At 43.5% G+C, this 20484-nt stretch overlaps 2 protein-coding genes across 4 annotated transcripts in view; one reads left to right on the top strand and one right to left on the bottom strand.

Annotated features, from left to right (window-relative positions):
• The window catches only part of TRIP10 (thyroid hormone receptor interactor 10), a 34085-nt gene extending 29343 nt beyond the window's left edge, over window positions 1-4742 (top strand). For all 3 annotated transcript variants that reach the window (XM_042447303.1, XM_042447304.1, XM_042447302.1), the window contains 3 exons: window positions 644-768; window positions 1851-1981; window positions 3570-4742. In XM_042447303.1, coding sequence (XP_042303237.1) covers window positions 644-768; window positions 1851-1981; window positions 3570-3718 — 405 coding nt within the window. In that variant the 3' untranslated portion in view covers window positions 3719-4742. The remainder of the gene's footprint in view (window positions 1-643; window positions 769-1850; window positions 1982-3569) is intronic.
• Window positions 4743-4863: 121 nt separating this feature from the next.
• The window catches only part of LOC121920226 (breast cancer anti-estrogen resistance protein 3-like), a 36095-nt gene continuing 20474 nt past the window's right edge, over window positions 4864-20484 (bottom strand). Inside the window, exons 6-10 of the mRNA XM_042447300.1 lie at window positions 17080-17195; window positions 15318-15489; window positions 13117-13228; window positions 9215-9406; window positions 4864-7592 (exon numbers count right to left, since the gene is read on the bottom strand). Of these exons, the coding sequence (XP_042303234.1) occupies window positions 7441-7592; window positions 9215-9406; window positions 13117-13228; window positions 15318-15489; window positions 17080-17195 (744 nt within the window). The 3' untranslated portion in view covers window positions 4864-7440. The remainder of the gene's footprint in view (window positions 7593-9214; window positions 9407-13116; window positions 13229-15317; window positions 15490-17079; window positions 17196-20484) is intronic.

Below are 20484 nucleotides of genomic sequence, written 5' to 3'. Positions count from 1 at the left end.
TGCTGTCTGTTTTATAAGGTTAATGTAATTTCATCTTTGTACTTCACTTTGGTCAGCAATTGTTAGTGGAAATGGAGCTAATAAATCCTACACTTTTATTTATTTATTTTACCTTATGTTAACTTCTCTTCCATGAAGCTGTGAAAAGTGGCTACTTGAGAAAGAGCCAATTTTGATTCTTCCACTCCAAGCCCTGACATGGTTAGAACATGGGAAGGGTTTATTTTATTTTTATTTATTTAGGTATTTATATCCCGCCCTTCAGCCCTAATGGCTCTGAGGGCGGCTTACAATATTATTTTTAATCAGACAGTTCCCTGCCCTCAGGCTTACAATCTAAAAGACACGAAACAAAAGGAGAAGGGAATGATGGAGGGAAAGGGGATGAGGTCCAGTGGTTCTTCTCTCCCTCTAAGGCCTGGACCAAGGCAGATGGATTGGAGGGTTAATCACAGAGAAAGTCTGAGCAGTTCTGTTCAGCACATCTTGTGGTAAGACCAGGCAAATCTTTTTTACCCTTCAAGCAACTGCAACTTACAGGGAGGATTGTGAACAGAGACCATGAACAATTGCTGTTATGTAGGCCATTAGGAAAACACCTCATGGAGCCTTCATTCCCACCTTTCTCTTTGGCCCCATGTAGGCTTGGCTGGCAGATGCAGAAAACAGGATGCTGAGTAACCGGCCTGATACGGTCACACGCTACAGCCGCCACTTGGATCATGCCAGTTCCCTGAACAACAACAACTGCTCCCATGAGAAGGACAGGTAAGAGCTGGGTATGGGGAATATAGAAGCCAAGCTGGCTGTACTTAATGTTGTTGGAAAGAAACCCTCTGCATGAACAGGAGAAGAGATAAGCTCTGGATATCTGAATCTCTGTATCACTGGGAGCTGTTTTGTAGTTGCTAAAATCACTTGCTCTTTTGGCACGATCTCCATGAATTGAGTTGCCCCTCTTAATGGGACAAAAACCTGAAAATTGCCTTGAGCAGCACATAGATCCTTAGATCGCAGCTATTTTAGGTTGTGGCTTTTCTTCCCCAGCCTGCCTCTGTCTAAACAGTACTTTTACTCTCGCTTCTCTAAATCCCAAATGTTAAAGGGTAGAAAGGGAACCAACAGAAAGCTATTAGCTGCACATTCCATCATTGTTGTTTCTGAAAGAAATGGAGATGCTTATCCTTTTGGAACAGAAGACTAGGAATCATGTGCTCCTACCCAGAGCTTGTTGCATGCCAACCTGCAGCCCACATGATTTTTGGCCCTGCTTTGAAATATTGTTTGTTTCAGTCATCTTATGTTGTAAAACCTCAGACTGGGATAAATTTTCTGGGATAGAAGCCTGTTGGGAGATTCCTCCTAAATTGAAACCCATTGCTTTACTCATTGTCCATTGCTAGGATTGTACTGAAAGATCAATCCTCCTTTTAAGTGAAGACAGAAGCCACAATATGAAAGGCTCCTTCCCCTGCATCTGCCTAATGCCCACCAAAAGGAGGGTTAGGTCATTTCGCCTTCCTCTATTCCAGAGGAATTTTGTCATATGAAAAGTGTTGCCTTTCATGTTCCCATTCTTTGGACAATAGCTCTCAGGGTCCTTCAAACAGCAGGCCAGTGCAATTTTGTGTTTGTAAATTTTTAAATAAAAGCATTTCAGGGTTTTTTGTTTTTTTTAAAAGAGCATGATTTGGAAATGAGAAATGTTAGCATTTCTCATTGGAAGTCGTGGATGAATTCCAGCAGGCCTGTTGCTTGGCTGTGTTGCATGCTAGTTGCTGGTGGGAGAACCAGGTCTGCAGATGGAAGCTCTCATGCCACTTATTGCTGTTTTTTTCTTCCCCTGACAGCCCCGAAACCACTCACTCTGATGAGAGCCAGGACACACTCAACCAGGCCATCTACACAGAATTTGACGAGGACTTTGAGGAGGATTTGGTTTCACCTATTGGTACCTGTGTGGCTCTCTATCAGTTTGAAGGTAAGTACTCAAAGTTTCCCTGCTGCTGCATTCAGAGTGAATTACCCTAGTCTGGGGTTGTATGTGAGTTGTTTCCAACTCAGCTACTTTGGAGTGATGGCTTGTGAAAGATGCAGCAGGGTGGGATGGATTGGTTTTGGTCAACATCACTTTCCTCACATTGGAAAGGATGCAGGAGGTAGATAAAATAATAATAATAGAATCATAGAGTTGGAAGAGACCTCAAGGGCCATCAAGTCCAGTGCCCTTGCCATGCAGGAACTCACCATCAAAGCACCTGAACAGATAAACTGAATATTGTAAACTCTGTGAAGTATGCTAATTAAAACATGCTATTTAGACCACTGAAATGACTTTTCTTCTCTTGAAATGGCCATTCTCCTGGCCTCTTAGATTACAGATGGCATTGCCCATTTTTAAAAACATGTATCACACTGTAACTTTTTCTTCCAATGGGACTATTCAAACCTGTTTACTGGAGCCTTGTTGTTCCCAGGCCTCCTATATTTTCTTAGACATATTGCTGCAGGTAATATTATGAGAATAGACCTTTTGAAAAGTAAGATTCTCAGGAGTCTAAACTTATACATTAAGCACACTAGCAGAGCATAAATCCTTATGTCATTCATTGTCCAAGGGAGCAGAGATGGTTCCCTCTTTCCCATTTGCTCCCACCAGTATACATTCATGTTATCGGGTGAAGCTCATGGGGCCGCTGTTACCCTCATTCACTGACTATCTGTGGAGGTGCACTTGGATGCAGACCAGCTGTTCTCATTCACTAGAGAAGGGAGCAGCCTCCTCCACAGTTTTCCCTTGGTACATGAAGTCCAGTGGAATACACATGGGTGCCCTTCTGTCACCAGGGGCATGGGGTTAAGTCTCTCAGCTGTTGTTGCCCAAGGAAGTACAGAATACCTTCTTCTACAATGTCACCCAAAATTTATATGCTGGTGGTGTAACTGGAGCTTATGCCAGCATTTGTCAACAAAAGCGTCTCTGCAGGCAAAAAGTTTTATCTCCCTGGAATGCTACTGGCTCTTCCAGGCCTGAAAAATGGCAAAAGTCTCCATAATGCTGTGCAGGGAGCACCTATAGGTATATCTCTGTTGTCCTTGTTGGGACCAGTAACAATGTAAAGTATAGAGGCATGCATTATCTGTATTTGTGTTTGGTATTTTGCAGTTGTAAGTTATTTATATCATTGAACTTTATAAACAATTCTATTTATTTGTTTAAACTGGCAGTCTTTAGCTAACTAATAAAGGCACTGTGAAGTATGGAGAGAGATGTAAAAAAAAAACACCTTTACATAAATTTTGATTGACCAATGCATGGGCTATAGTTACTACTGCTTTCAGCTTGATGGGCCAGAAACTGAACACTGAATAATCCTGGACTTTGAAGTATTTAGGAAAATAGTTGGGTTTTTTGTTCACTTGTTTTTGTCCTGTTCCTCTATCTATAATGCTAAGGTTGTTCGTTATTTGAATGTCTTTTTACAACCATTTCATTTTTACTCTTCTGCCTTCTGGTTAGTCTTAATTTCACCTTACACATGTTTGTTGGTGGGGTTTTTCCCCTCCAGGTTCCAGTGAGGGCACAATCTCCATGATGGAGGGTGAAGAGCTCAGCTTGATGGAGGAGGACAAAGGGGATGGATGGACGCGTGTACGGCGAAGCAAAGGGGGTGAAGGTTATGTCCCTACCTCCTACCTGCGGGTGAATGTAAACTGAGTGGGGAGTTGGCTATGGCATCCCAGGAATGGCAGCTTGGAAGGCAACATCAGGACATGAGAGGAAGAGGTGTGGTGTTTCATTTGACTGGGAAGAACTTCACAGTACCTGCTGTGAACAAGCACCATAAAAGGAAGGAATCTCATGCCAAATCATTACTGCAGAGCTGTGGGAGACAAGAATAGCCTTGTTGAATAGAATACAGTAGGCTATAGCCCACTCAAAAACAAGATAAGAGCACAAGAGAGGGGGTTGACTGTCTTGCCCAGGCACCCAACCGTCGTTATCCCTCTCCCTCACCCCCCCTCCCCAGATACCTTCAGGGCAAGCAGAGCTAAACTATACTTGCAAAATGTGCACTAGAAGGAAGAGTTAAAAGAGTGCCATCCCTCCTCTCCTTGGCCAGTGGTTACACAATTTTGCATAAAGGAGAGCCTCTTTTTCGAGCTCTAAGGTGCATGCACATAGCTCCCTCTCATAGCTGCACTGACTCCTTTCCTCCCAGCCCAATGTGGTAGTGGTCCTGTCCCTTCTCCTCATTTGCCAAGTTGTCAGAGCAGAACTGTATCCTCTAGATCTCAGTAACTGCTTTATGCTGCTTTCATGAAACTGTGCCCACAAGCCAAGAGAGGGACAGGTGTGCGTGTGTATGCTTCTGACACACTAGGGTGCCAAGTATGAGTGTGGAGAGGGTTAGGTTAGAAGACTAACTTTCACTTTCACAACTGCTGCTGCTGCATCTGCCTTTTGGCTTTCCTTTTGTGTGTGGTTTGGGATGGTTGAGGGAGTTGAGAGTATTTGCATAGCAGAGAACATCAGCTGCCATAGCTTTCTAAGTGAGATGTAAGTACCACCTAGAGGATCTTTACGTAGAAGTCAGGCCAGATGCCATACTGGCATCAAACCAATGTCCAGATTATTTTTCCTTGAAATGCACTTTATTTTCCCTGGATCTGATTGGCCTGAACCATTCAGCCATTCAAAAGTGCCTGTTCCTTAAATAAAGTTTGTTTCCCCCTCTTTCCTTCAAAGCCTTTGCTGTCAGGGAAGTTGGGTGTCCTGATTTTCTCCTGCCCCATCCTCTATCTCCACCCCCACTTATGTATTTGTGTGTTTTTAAAGATGAGGACGCTAATGAATTAGCCTTTTTATACAGTGACCAATTTTATTTTACCACTCAGTTTAGCTTTTTGTTCACATAATCTGTAAAAACCAACCACATCCCTGGCTCTCTAATTCCTTTGTGCATTGGTGGACAGAGCAGAGGGGGGCTGAACCCCTCTCTGGCAATGTAGAATGTATTTCCAGGTGCCTTTTTACACTTTATGTAAATAGTAGACAGAAGTAACTTGTGGGTGCCTGTGCAGTTGACTTCTTGTTTGTTTCTCTGGCCTCGCAAGCGTGGGTTTTTAAAAACGTTTATAAAAATGCTAGATTATGATGTGTATGTAGTCATTCAGGAGCTGGAAGACTATTGCCGCCCTCAGTTATTTTATTTTATCACATCCTGCACTGATACAACCAATGGGGGAGGGTTGTAGCCTGTGAACCTAAGCTGCCCTCCTGTTTTAAGCCAAAAATATAAAATCTACACAGGCACAGAACAACCCAATATGTGTGCGTCACAGAGATCATGAAGAAGAAGGAACAGTTAATAGATTTTGTAGCACCTTTAGGAGTAACTGAAAGAAAGAAGTTGGTAGCATGAGCTTTCGTAGACATGAGCCTATTTGCTCCGACGCACAGGAAGTAGGCTCAAGCCCACAAACGCTCATGCTACCAACTTCTTTCTTTCAGTTAGTGTCCAAGGTGCTATAAGATCCTTTTGTATATTGACTTTCCAGACTAACATGGCTATGTCTTTGAATTGTACCACAGAGAGCATTCCCCGCTTACGCTACTGTGGCCATAAAAAGATGCATACCTAAGAAGAAAAAAAGAATAAAAATTGTTGCAGATTAGCTTCCAAAAATCAGATAAAGTTAGGCAGGAGCTCCTAGCAAAAAACAGGTCTTAGAGGCTGTACAGGCCACCCCTTTTAGCGCCAAATTGGGGCTGCGGCAACTACATGCTGCAGCTCCAATCTGGCCTTTCCTTGGCTCCTTTCTGTTCTTCGAAAAGGGCACCCTAGCCACCGGTGCTGCAGCTTCTCTGTGCTCTGTTGGTGCTGCGTCATCTGGACGCAGCGCCAGAAGAACACTGTGATGCCGCGCACCATGTGGTGACATGTGGCATCACGCCAGCATGGTGGTAGAGTCGGGGCATGCGTTGTGCAGACAGCACACCCCACTCTACCCCTATGGTGGCCTTAATGGCCAGTCTGCACACCTTGTTAATCTCATTTGTATGGCTTCCTGAATGAGAGACAGATGGATAGGGAAGTATCCTGCAGCAAAACTTCACCTACCTCCTGTTCTATCAGTTGTCTTTGCTGCTGTGCCAGTTAGATTCATTCTTCTTGCCCCAACTGGCCTTACCTAAGTGTCTCCCTTCTATAGCAACCTCAGGACATTGTGGAGACAGGTTCCCTTAGTGAGGTTGTTTTATGAAGGAATTAGCAATCTTTCTGTTACTTACAGAGTTTCTTTACCACTGAGTAGGTAGAAACAGATGTTTTTTTCTATCAAGACAAAGCATGCAGGTCAGGAGTAGTTTCTAACTCCCAGTAGGTTTACCAATAGCAAAAAGCTTTCTTTGCCTCATAAATTTAGCTCCCGAAATTTAACAATGGGAGTTGTGTACAAATTTATGTACACATCCTAGTTCTGGTACTGAAAACAAACTTCCTAGACTGAGTAGAGTACCAGCATGGTGTAGAGGTTTGACTATGACTCTTGAAACCAGGGTTCGATACCAAATTTGGTCATGAAACCCACTGGGTGACCTTGGGCAAGTCACATGCTCTCAGCCTCAGAGGAAAGCAATGGCAAATCTCCTTTCAACAAATCTTGCAAAGAAAACTCCATGATAGGTTGGTTCGCCTTAGGGTCACCATAGTTTGGAAATGACTTGAAGGCACGCAACAAGAAGACCGAGTAAATTCCAAATGCTCAAACAGATTTTGTACTTCAGTTCTGTCTTCTTTTTTGAGCAACTATTTCACATCTGCTACACTTACTTTGGGGTCCGAGTGAAAAACAAAAGTACAGTAGATCACAAAAATGTAAACTCTTCTCCCATTTTAAGGTACATTTCCTTTTCTTGCCCTGTTCCAAAGGTGCCAAGAATCACAAAGGAATCCTCTCCCCACCCTCTCCATGATCATAACTGTTACCAAGGCAAATGGGGGATTCTGTGACTTTAGCCTCTCCCAGTAATCTTAGTCTGCTAAACTTCTGGTTTGCAGTAGGTGGAGACAAGAGTACTTTCCAACACCACATACCAACAAAGAGCTATCCGTTCCTTCCCTTATTATATATCAAGCCCTTTGAAGAGGCTGCTGGTACTAGCAAAAAAGGTACCATGTTTAAGGGGAATGAACCACCATTTCTGCCCTGCCGTTGTGGAAATAAGGCCATTTTCCTCTTGTGTACAATCTGTATCACTGGTGTGCTTCCCGCTCCTTGTAAGCAGTATTCTCTACACCATTCAGTGCCTGTCACACTCCCAGGTTTCAGCTCACTGTGGATCTTATTCAACAAGCAGTGGGTAGCTCTTCCTTTTGTTTCTCTTTTCCACTCCTAGTTGGTGCCACAGAGGAACAAAATTCTTTCATGAGTCTTTCACTCCAGTTTCTGTGAAAGGACAGTCAGGATCCGTTCAAATTTCTTGTACCTCTCAGCCCGGTTTGCCTCAGCTCCTTTGCTGCCCCAGAATAAACGAAGAGAGAATTCTGTCCGAAATGCTTCCAGGAGCTCTGGAGTGGCTTGGAACCCTAAATGAAGAAGAAGCATAAAGGAAGTGTGAGCACAGATCACAGAGGTCTGTAAAGTTTAGTCACATAGTGATTGCCCCTAGAATTGTAATATCTCCTGTTAAAGCAGCTACAAAGTGTCATCCTGCAAGTAAGAAGTGGGGACAGGCATTGTGTCACAGCTCCAGAGTAGTGAAAATGATACAAGGGGAGGTTTCATTACCCAAGTTATAGAGAAAAGCAGATCTAGAACACAAAAAAAGTGTTAACAGAAAGCCTCCCTGCTGAATCATATTCTAGGATCCCACAATTTACACATGACACAAAGGAGCAGGGATGTGCTCCAATCTGATCCAGTTCTTAACTTCTTCAACTGACTTTAACTGTTAGCTGCAAAAACAGGAATGCTAAGCATGCCTCAACCTGTGTTCACATGTTGAGCAAAATAACCTCAGGATTTCATGTTGACAGATATAACATGTCCCACACTTGATTTTGTTCTGGCCTGCAGTGAAATGAATTTAACAAGCTCCTGTAGCTATCTTGTCACCACTGAACAAAAATGTAACAAGTCGTTCTTAGCTGGAGCTGGGTGACGAGAAAGTTTGTCTAGGGCTAGGCTTGCTGACACAGAAGAATGAAAGGGGCAGCTAGACTTCTTTTTTTCATGGAGCAAGAAAAGAACCCAGATCCTTGGCAGAAGTCACAGATCCCAAAGAATGAAACCCTTTCTTTCAGGGTTGATCCTAAAATATGCTGCAACCAAGACTTTCAAAAATTCATCACCATTTCAGGTTTTTATCCTAAATACCTGCTACTACAAGATGTGTCTCTTGCTTGATTATCTTTTATTTCAAAGGCAGGCAGAATAGCAAAGACCTACTGATCTGCAAGTTAGTAGCTTGGCAAGGATTTCAGATTCTGGTTTTTCAACAACAGCCAACAAAATGATGCTTTCCTGCCTGAAATTATATTGCTGCAATGGCACAAGGTTCTAAGCAAAGGTGTCTGTAGGAAACTAGTCAGTCATTTTGCCCTCACCTGGCCTAAATACATTTGCTAGTCTCAACTAAAGTAGACCAACTAAATCTGTGAGAAACTAGTAAATCCACACATATGTAAGCCCTACAGATTCAAGAAATCTACTTTCAGCTGGGTTTAGGACAACATATGTTTCACAAGCCTTAAGTCTACCCTACCCTCTATTCTATTGAAGCCAAAGGGGAAGAAATGGGCTCTGTGTCTGCAACAGAAGGAAATGGGAACAATGTCACTACTAAAGGCCAAGTTGAACCGATCTGACTAGGATGAAGAAAAAGTGAACAAGAGCGCACCCTACAATACTAATTAATCAAGCAGTAGACTTACACTGTGCAGGTCACTGAAAAAGTAAGTGATGGCATAGTTGACCATAAGAAGCATACCTACTGATCCATGCACAGCTCTGGAGCTCACTTGATCCTTAGACACATCTCTTTTAGTTGAGTCTACTTTGCAATGAAAGTAGAGGGAAGTAGCCCCATGTATTTTGCAAGGAGCAACCCCAGAGACACATCAAAAGAAGAAATGGCCAGCCTCAACCCAAAGGTCAGCATGGCTTTCTCTGTTCTGAGCACCCTCTTCCCCATGAAGAGCTCTCTTACCTTGGAGCCTAGTCTCAGCACTGACTCGATAGGCGCTGGCATTGGTGGCAATGAAGCGGGCTGCTGCTAGCATTCGTAGAAGAACATCACATGTGTCTCCACTGTCGCCCCACAGTTCTTCTCCTTCCATAAGGCAGAGGAGGGGCAAGATGTGGGGAACTGCAACCTCCTTTGGGGCAAGGACTACATCTTCTGTGGGGCAGAGGGAGAACTGTCATAGATCCTTTATAGAAATGATTCAGTGAATTGAATCCCTTCTGGGAAGAGACTCCTTCACTCAGTGGATGGACACCTGTCTTGCATGCAGAAGCCCCACACTCAGTCCTCCCAGTTAAAACAAGTGTGGACAGATGCAGAGGGGAACAGAACCAGTTTTTGGCTCCAAGCCGCAAACCTTAGAAGGCTGCACTGGCACACCCAATGTGACCTGAAGTGACATAATATTTGATTTCAGCCAATATTCAATCATTTTTTCCCTTCGGTGAGGGAGATTCCAGCGGGAGAACAAAATTGCTTTTTGTAGTGATCTTGAGCCATTGAAGAGCTAGGCAGAAAATCTGCAAAAAAATATTGGGTAGCACAGGGATGTAGCAGAGCTCTAAGAGCCACATGCAGTGGGCATACAAAAGGATCCTAGGGAGACAAACTGGGAAAGAGCTTGAGTCCTTGCAGTGCTGCTACTGGTCAGAAAAGACCGCACTGGATTAGATGGGCCAACAGTCCAACTTGGTGCAAGGCAGTTTAGTCTTCACTGCAAACTTTTCAGAGCCCAACTTCCTTGTACAACAGAATAGCAACCATGCCTTAACTGCAAGGATTCAGGAAGGAAAGAGATTCACATGGCTGTCCGGAGGCCATCCAGCTAAAGGAGAAGCCTGCACATCGTAACACCCATGCTGTGGTAAATTGGTTGTATATATCCATGCCCACTTACAACATTTAATATGCAGAAAGTCTTGGTGGTGTACACCAAAACCTAAAACCTGTGTACAGCACTACCATCCTATTGGAGCCAGTCTACCATGGGGCCCACACACGCAAAATCTTCAAGTATTATTGTCTTGAGTCCACCTTGTTCATTTAATGTATATTCTGCTTTTTCCCAGTACAGAGACCAATGCAGTTCACACCAAAATAAATATCCATATGAACAGATCTAACTTAGCCTCCCCAACCTTATTTTCTCCTTGACACGTTAGACAACAACCCTCCTTAGCCCAAAGAGCACACTTTCTGAGGATGATGGGGCACATATTCCAACCAATCTGGAGGGCGCCACCCTGCAGAAGACTTATCAATCAAACAAACAAAAGAAATATCACATTGTCAGACTAATAGTTATATAAACTGTTCTGACCCTGTGATGGTATTTGTTTTTGTTTAGTAAAATATTTATCTTCCACCTACATCACAATATTTCATGGAAGTGTACAAGTAAAATCAATTTAAACAGCTTAAATTATTAAAAACAATAAAAAATAATTTTTAATACACTAAAAACATAACATGGTAACAAGTTTAAAGCGGCTCAACATTTAAACCAATTTAAATCCATGTGCATGGGTATTTTGGAATAAATCTGTTAAGCTACTGATGATTATATGATGAAGCATTAGTGCCACCTGGTCCTCTAAGGAGAGGGCATCATTCTACAACTGGGGTACCACAGGTAAGATGGTCCTCCTCTCCTACATCCTCTCAGTTTATTGTCCCCCTGCTGGGATACAGGGGAGCACCCCTCCAACAGACCTCAGTCCTCAGGGGGATGCTTATAGGGAGAGAGACTTTCAAATATTGTGGTCTCAACCCATTTAGTGCTTTAAATGTCATAATGACCACCTCAAATATTGACTAGAAGCCCACTGGCAGCTACAGTGACAAGCCAAACATATCTGTGGTGCTTTGTACAAGGGGAATTTAATGGCATGTCCCCATGGGCTACACTTCATCTTACGCCTCTTGGAGGTTAAGTCACATGATTGTTCAGTATCACCATAAGTTGACAATTCAAGGCCACATATAACTGTGGATTTGTGCCAAATGTTTCCTTCATCAACCCACATTTTCAAGACAATCCTTAGAGCCTGATCAGGTATATTCAACCTGTGTTGGAGGTCTTGACCAACCTGACTGCCATGTCACATGTGTTTGCAAACCATGCAGTGTGCTTGCACAGTGATGTTGTTTCAGTGTCGGCTACTTTCCATTTCACATGCTTCAACTAGGACTACACCTCTAGTGCGGGCATACCATTTTGCAAACATAACTATTTGGCCATGGTCTACATCACATTTTTGGACCACCATTTGCATAAATAGTATTACTAGCAGAAGTTATTTAAAACAACTGTACCATTTCTCTCTCTCTCTCTCTCTCTCTCTCTCTCTCAAAGTATCTTATAGCTAGAATAAAAAAAGTAAGTAAAATCAAAGGAGATGAAAGTGACTAGTTAGGGCCAGACAAGGGGTTGGTTCTACTATTAAGCAAAATGAGGCAACTGCCTTGGGCAGCAATTTTGGGGCAAGAGCTGTTCATCCTGAATTCCCCAGCAGTTCCCCTTTTTTGAAGAGCAGAGGTTTGTTCTCCACCCAACCTGTTCTAGATCTCCTAAATTAGCCTTCTGCCTCAAATGTCATGGAGGATGTCATTTTATTGCCAGCTCTGAAGTAGAATTCAACTGCCAGTCCAATGTGCTGGCAACAAAGGAAGAGGCACAGTTTCTGACCACAACAGTTGTGAGTACAAGTGTTTATGGGGACTTAACCAAAGACTCAGGCTTCTTTTAAGTACTAGAGGTATATTCACCACCACTGTGGACAGCCAAAAAGACTTAAGGTATGGGTCCTTGAACAAATTGGGCCTAAGCTCTCCCTTTAAACCAAGACGATCAAATTGAGGCTGTCATACTTTGGCCACGTCTTGGGAAGGCATGACTTCGTTAGAAAAGACAATAATGCTAGGAAAGTGAGAGGGTAGTAGAAAGAGAGGAAGATTGCAGGCTAGATGGATGGATTCCTTTAGGCAGGAATCTACATGCCTCTCTAATGTGTAATTTCAAATCCTAAGCAGAGCAACAGAGGATAGGGGAGCTTGGAGATGTCTCATCCATGAATCATCAATGAGGGTTGCCATGAGTTGAGATACACTCAGGGCAGCTAACAACGAGAGCTGATGAAGGCTCATGTTACCAACTTCTTACAGTTAGTCTTAAAGGTGCTACAAGATCCCTTTGCATACTGATTTTCCAGACATCTACATCTTTGAAAGGTAAGAGCTGAGTATATCTTGTGCTGAAAATACCTCCTAATTTTGCACCAAAGGGACACAGATTCTGTAACATCAAATGCTGAATTCTGAAACCTCTAGGGATTATTCCAATGTCAATGTGCATGATTCCCCTTATTCTGCAGAATTCCTTCTGACGTTTTTATGGTGCCAACTCTTTCCACAGTGGATCTGTGTGTGCTATGGGGACAGCAGTGAGCTATCTAAATAGGGTGTGTAAAAATACTATGACTGATCATTAAAAATTATTATTCACCTCTGAAATGTGGATTTGGTCACACATTTATAACAGGAATATCTTTAAAAGGGCTAGACACATTTTCAAAAAATAAAGTTGAATTTAAGTTTGATTTGAACAGTATAGCTGTGGAAGCTGGACTCAGTAGTGTCACTTTCTGGGGATTTCCATGGCTGCTGCTCCCCTGAATTGCAGGGCAAATGCAGCTGTGGTTAAGCATGCTTTATTGTCCATTTTCTTGATTTCAGACATTAAGAGCCTATTTAGAGACACATAAACTTGGTAAATTCATCACAAGTTTCTGTTTCTAATTCTACTAAAGTGGCCCTCAATCCTTCCCTTGCCTCCAAAATGGCTGAAAAGTCTATCCCAACCTCACCTTCAGCCCTGTTCAGGCGTCCCATGAGAGGCTTCAGCTCTTTCTCAAAGATGATGGCACTTTGGGTGTAGCTTTGGCGCAAGAGCTTCCATGTTTGTTCCAGTCGTGTGATCTATACCAGGGGTAAGAGAAATAACTGAATTTACTATCCCAGGTCCTTATCATGTAGGTTCATTCAAACTGAGAAAATGGTCTGCTAGCTTGTGGAGGTAAAATGGAATATAAATGTTTTACACCAGGATGGTGAATCTGTGCTCAGTGATTAGGAATGATGGGAGCTGGAGTCCAAGAACACTTGGAAGACCACAGCTTCCCTGCTTCTATAGTGTCTGCCCTAATGGTTCACTGCTGCTTGGCTTCTTATTACAAGTTGAGTATCCCTTATCCAAAATGCTTGGGACCAGAGATGTTTTGCATTTCATATTCTTTGGGATTTTTGAATATTTACATATACATAATGAGGTATCTTGGAGATGGAACCATGGTCAAAACATGAAATTCATTTATGTTTCATGCACACCTTATAGACATAGCCTAAAGGTAATTTTATACCCAATATAAAATATGAAACAGTTTGTGCTTATTGAACTATTAGAAAGCAAAGATACCTCAATTTCAGACATGTGGACTATATGTGGTAATTTCAGATTTTGGAGCATTTATTTATAAATTCTTATAAAGAATATAGCCATAAGAAAACATAAAACAACACATAATAAAATTAAAATACAGTACTTTTGTTTCTATGAAATAAATATCAGGCTGGATTTGCAAAACTACATAATGTTTCCACATGTCTGAAAGGCATTTGTGTGGAAATTGCTGGCACATGTTGAATGTCAGAAAGCTATGCCACAGTGGGTATCACAATGCTAAATGCCCAGACCTCAGGAGCATGAGTTGCTATCAGGATGGCCTCTCCAGATTAGCTCAAGGGCCAAATGGATCTATCAGGGAAAAGGCAGTGCCTCAGGTAAGGATACCCTATGACTAGAACATTCAAACTTGCATACATCTGTGCATTTTATTCAGAGCTTTGTTAATTGGATCCCAAACAGTAAATTCAAGATCAACAGAAGGAAGCACTTTTCACCTACTGCAAATTACCGTATAAAGATCCATTGAGATACAGTGGCTATTAAGCACCAGAATCTCCTCATTCAGAGTATAGCTCTATTAGCAGATTCTATGAATATTAATTTAAAATATTTATAACCTGCATTTCAGTTAGAAGTTTTTAAAACAAGACATCCTAAAACTAAAGTACAACCCCTATATCTGCAGAACCTGTACCCATGATTTCACTTACTCATGTTTGAAAAAATATGTTCCCTCAAGGGATTTTCAAGGTCTTCCAGTGTAATTCCATGGTATGCTTCCAGTAGATGTTGACTACAAAATTGTGCAGGAGGCCCTCCAGCATGATTCTGTGATCAACTTCTGCTGGAAATCATTTATTTCAATAGAGTCAATAGGTACAGGTGGATGGGGATGTGATTGGAGGCCATGAGCAGTTAGCCTTGGGGATAGAGCATGCAAGCCTCCTGGGCAATGCCTTGAGCACTGGTAGCAGCATACCCATGTGGTGCTGAGCATCAAAAGTTTTTGCAAGAAAATCCCACATGAACTCCAACTGCAGTGAATAGAGACTGTGCAGTAGGAGTGAATGATGCATTAAAGCAACCCTTATCCAGAGAGTTCTAGAAAAATGAGAGTTGTTTTATTTGCACTTCTAGACTGCACTTCTTTCTTCACCTTGGAACACCATCCCCAGTTGCAGGCCTCCCTTGTTTTCCCTATATTTTTCTCTTACTTTCAGTTGTTTTTTTCATACTAGATTAAATCCCGTAAGAAAGACAAAATAGCTGCACAACACTTTCAAACAGCAGGAGCCCTCTTTCTATCAGTGTCATCAGCTGAAAGTGGAATCGGGCAGGGAAGAGTGAGCAGAAATTAAATATGTACCAGCTAAAAGGCACACAAATTACTAGTAGGACTACCTTAAGACATGGTCCATCCTAAGAATGAGGGACATCTACAACATTAATCAAACCCTTCCTTTTGAGCAAGAATCTACATTATGATTGTGACTTTTCACATCCCACTCGGTGCATCCAGTAGCCAAAAACATCAGGCAGATGCCCTGAAGTCTCCTCCACAGCTATGCTGCTCTTCCCTTCCTCCCCAAACCCATTCTTCACCTGTGGTAGTTGCAGGGCTTTCATCACAGCAGAGAGAGCAAAGAGGTCCCCAGCTGATCTCCACAGTTCCACAGCCAGCTGGATGATTTTGTCCAAGGTGGCTGCCCTTTCATCCACTGCTCCTGTGCAGCCCAGGATGTCCACAGCGATGCCCAGAGCAATGAGATGGTGCCTGAAGATTGACGAAGAAGACAAAGGAATCTCAAGCATGTGGAGGAGGCAGCTGCCTCTCTCAAGACAAAATACTTTTTTAGGATACATTCCTCCAGGGCTGTCAGCCGAAACTCACATCTCCAGAAGTCAGGACAGGAGAGCCAGTGTGATGCAGTGGTTTGAGCATTGGACTAGGACTCTGGGAGACCTGGGTTCAAAGCCCCAATCGGTCATGGAAACCCATTCTCTCAGGCCTAAGAGAAAGGCAATGGCAAAACTCCTCTGAATAAATCCTACAAAGAATACTCTATGAGAGGACTGCCATAAGTATGTACTGACCTGAAAGCACATGAAAACAGTAACAGGGGAACAGTAATTGAAACAGAGTGGGAAGAGACCCTAAGAGCCATATAGTCCAACCCCCAAACACAGAAGGAATCCACAACTAAAACACCCCAGAGAGGTAGCCACCTGTTTAAAAAGCCTCCTTTCTCCACCAATTCTCACAATGACAACAAGCCAAAAACAAGTGACAGCATGTCCAAATCCCACTGAAAGCTTTCAGAGCTTTCTCCTTACCACCACTATGTGTGGCACCAGAGGGAGCTGTGGCACAGCAAATGGAATTACACATACAACAGTCAGTGCTACATAGGTTTTACTGAAGGAGGGGGGGGGAATACTATACGTCTCAAGACAATGGACTATATTGTTAATCCCAATTATAGTAGAATCTCTGAATCAAAGGGATTAACCTATGTGTTGACTCACCAGTCAACATTTGTTTCAATGGATCTATTCTAGTTTCCCTAAGTCATAAGATAACATGCTCCAATTTGCAATTAAAGTTTCTCCTGCACATCAGCAAAATAACATTTAGAATTTTAAACCACCCTTAAGTGTTTAACTGCTTTAAATGTATGCTGTAATTTCTCAGAACTCAGAATCAGTAAAGTAGACAAGTAGTACAATCTCACACTATAGATAAGGGACTAAGAGTGGCTTCATCTAATGAATTCATTCAAAAAGTACTGTAACCAATGAACTAGAAACTTGCCACTTCCTTAGCCATTATGTTACACTAGATTCAGGTGTCCAAAAGAAATTTTGGGATGGCAAGGGCTGAAACCCTTTATGACAAAGCACTTAGAATTTGGAATTTATATTAGTCAGAACTGCGTCTCAACCACGTGTGAGATTTGACATGATGCATAGAGGATTACGCTCCTAGTAACTATCCAACTTAGAGTGACATGTAGTAGCCATCTGGTGGGACAAACAACATGGCCAGAGGTTACAAATACATTTGCTGTTACTAAGTCACCACATGGTATACAGCTGTGCATCTTGTCTCAAGACACACAAAAACTGTGACCAATGTAAGTGTTTCTTAAAGGTCTTTAAAACACTCATCCAAGGAAAATTTAGTTCCACCACCCTACAAATTCTTTAGTAAACATCACAATGTCCCCATTGAATTGGCTACCCTGACATACCCAAGAGGCAGCTGCCTCAGCCACAAGCTGCTGATTCCTGTAGACAGCCATGCTAAAGACCTCACACTGTTACTCACACTACACACACCCATACACAGCACACAGCTCAATACCTTTCCAGCAAGTCTTGCCGTAACTGATGTCCTTGAGGTAGAGTTATGAGTTCCAGACCCGAGCTCACCCCCATTGCCCGTCGCTGCTCCTTGGATACGCCAATTATTCTGGCAGCCTGAGGAATAGATGAGACATTCAACAATGGATTAGAAGATAGAGACAACTGACTTCTTCCCTCCTTGCTTTTCTCCTGGGGAAATTCCTTCTGCAGGCCAGATCCTCCCCAAAAGGATGGCAAGAAAATCTGCTCTGAATGAAAAGAGGCTATTTTTGTGTAGAAGAAAAACATCAAACATCCATGGCAAGCAACAGAGTAGAAATAATCAGGGGAAGTCCTAGATCAAGCAAGGTAGCTATGACAATGGTCACTAACTTAAACAACCCCTGAAAACCCACTTTAGATGGCAGGCAGCAACACCAACACTGGGATTTTGAAGACACTGCTGAGCCCAGCAGTAAGTGAAGAAGCATGCCCTCTCCCAGCAGCAAGATGTTTTGCAACAGATACAATAGCTGTAACCAAAGCCCTTTTCTGCCAGAAGAGGGCTGGAAGCCCCTTCACTCACAGTGCCACTCCCCAGCACCTTGGATATCCTTATGTCTGGCTTTTAAAGTGGGCTTTTGGGGGGACTTTTAGTTGTTGCACTGGTGCAATGACAATAAATGTGAATTTCAATATTTACAATGGCTTACGTCTGGCTTACAACAGCATAGATACTGAACCGGATGCCAGCCATTAGTCATGTATTTTATCCAGTGTGTTTGCAAGCAGCATTAAGCCATCAGAACAGAGAGGCATTAAAACCTTTAGACCATTCTGCTAAATATCATAAGGAGCTGCAACAAATATTAGTATTTCTCACCCCATTTCCAAATGAACAACTAGAACCTGACCACATGACATTCCCTGCCACTTTTCCAATTGCACATTTGCACACATGGGCATAATTCTTGTTTCATTTTCCCTGAGAGGGTCCTAGGTTTTTGTAAAAACTCTCATGACAAGCCTGCTGCTATAGATATACACACATCTTCTGCCTGGATAAGGAAAAACTAAACATGTGTATGCACAGAAACCATTGAAATCAATGGTTTGATTTCACATGTGTGAAAATAAGCAAAAGGGCTAAAGGGAGAAGAATGTCCTGCTCTGAGATGCATTACTTTTTAAAAAATAAAATGTATACCTTACTCTATCAGTTTAGCTCTCAGAGTGGATAAGGACAGGTTGCTTACCTGTAACAGTATTTCTTCGAGTGGTCATCTGCGAATACATACAAATGGGTTGTACTCCGCCTGCGCAGTGCCTTCGGAAACTTCTGGAATCACTAGGCAAAGTACACTTTGCAACATGTTGAAACTTTTTGGCGGTAACCCCGCCCATCCCCTATAAAACCTCCGTTCCTGCTCTTTTCCCCAGTTCCGCAATTTTTTCGCCGTGAAGGCGACAAGAATGAGCCAATATGAGCAGGACACTGAGGGGAGGATGGGCGGGATTTGTATGTATTCGCAGATGACCACTCGAAGAAATACCGTTACAGGTAAGCAACCTGTCCTTCTTCTTCGTGGTCTCTGCGAATCATACAAATGGGTTGAGACTGGCGAGCTAAGGTCAGTGGAGGCGGGAGTGTCATGACACCTGAAAGATCACCAACATAAATGGTACCAATAAAGACAACTGAGCACCAAACTAGTTGTATGGTTTGTTTATAAACTCTTTGGAAAGCATCCCACCTCAAGAGACAAGCCCCAAGTCTCGTGCTGTCACCTTTCTGAGTCCAGCAGGTTATGCTATAGTCAATGTAGTCCTGACAGCAGAACAGTTCTCCCAAAGGTAGCATCCCTTTTGGCTCTTGTGTCCAACCTATAGTGCTTAATAAAGGTTAAAGGTTGCGACCATACAGCAGCCTTACAGATGTCATCCAAGGGGACACCGGACAGAAAGGCAGAAGAGGCCGCTACTGCCCTTGTGGTATGGGAGCAAATCCTGTTAGGTAAGGGTTTGCCCAAGAGTTCATAGGACAGAGCAATGGTGCTGGATACCCACTTCGAGAGTCTCTGGGCCGACACTGGGAGTCCCTTTTTCGGTTCCGAATAGCACTGGAACAGTCTGTCGGAACGGCTGTGGTCTTTAGTTCTATCTAAATAAAAAGCCAGGGCCCTACGAACGTCTAGGGTGTGGAGGGTCCTCTCAGTGTCGGTAGTCGGGTTCGGAGCCAAAGTAGGTAAAACAATGTCCTGACACATGTGGAAGGTAGAAACAACCTTGGGCAAAAAAGTAATGTCCGTTCTGAGAACCACCTTGTCCAGGTGGAATCGCAGGAAAGGCTGGTCCCGGCGCAAGGCACAAAGTTCACCCGCACGGCGGGCAGAGGTAATAGCCACCAGGAAAACCGTCTTCCAGGTCAAGAGTCTAATGTCCGTGGTGGCTAAGGGCTTGAATGGTTTAGATTGTAGGGCCCCCAACACCACATCGAGGCTCCAAGCCAGAGCCGGCAAGGACACTTGAGGATGCAAGTTATTACATCCTTTTAGGAATCTTTTAACTAGAGGGTCTTTAAAGAAAGAGGGCTTGCCCTCGAATTGGAAAAAGGAGCAAATAGCCGACAGGTAACACTTGACGGACGTGAGGCAGAGTCCCGCGTCAACTAGAGACATCAGGAATTCCAGGACCAGCGGCGTCGTTACCTGGGCTGGTGAGAGGTGCCTGTCTGACAGGAACTGAAGAAACTTTTTCCATTTCAGCCCATAGGATTTTTGAGTGGCTGGCTTTTGGGCTGCTAAAATGACCCTGCGTACCGGAGCTGGCAACTGTGCTAGGGACGGATTCTTCATGCCACCAGGGGAAGGGTCTCGATGTCCGGGTGTCGGACTCGTCCTCCCTGGACCGTCAGGAGATCTGGCCTGGGCTCAAGCCGGAGAAAATTGGCTTGAGATAGGTGAAGAAGGCACGGAAACCAGGGCTGTGTCGGCCACCAGGGCGTGATTAGGATCGCGTTGGCCGCATCCGAGGTCATCTTGGCTATTGTCCTGGTGATCAGAGGGAAGGGGGGAAAGGCGTAGAGCGCCATCCCTGACCATCGAAACCCGAACGCATCTCCGAGGGAGCCGTCGTTCGGCGTCCGGGAGCAGAACTGGGGACAATGGGAGTAGTACACGGTCGCAAACAGGTCTATCTGAGGTGTTCCCCATCTGGTAAAGAGGTCGTGTACCGTCTCTGGATGGAGTTTCCACTCGTGGCATGACGACGGAGACCTGCTGAGTAGATCTGCATGAGAGTTCTGGGTGCCGGGTAGATGTACTGCTTGAAGCAGAATGTCTCGGGGGATGCACCAGTCCCATATCCGGAGGGTGATGTCTAGGAGAGTGCGAGATCTGGTACCTCCTTGCTTGTTCAGGTAGTA

Source organism: Sceloporus undulatus, chromosome 2 (assembly GCF_019175285.1).
Source record: "Sceloporus undulatus isolate JIND9_A2432 ecotype Alabama chromosome 2, SceUnd_v1.1, whole genome shotgun sequence".
NCBI lineage: Eukaryota > Metazoa > Chordata > Lepidosauria > Squamata > Phrynosomatidae > Sceloporus > Sceloporus undulatus.
This window is presented reverse-complemented; position numbering and strand designations above follow the sequence as displayed.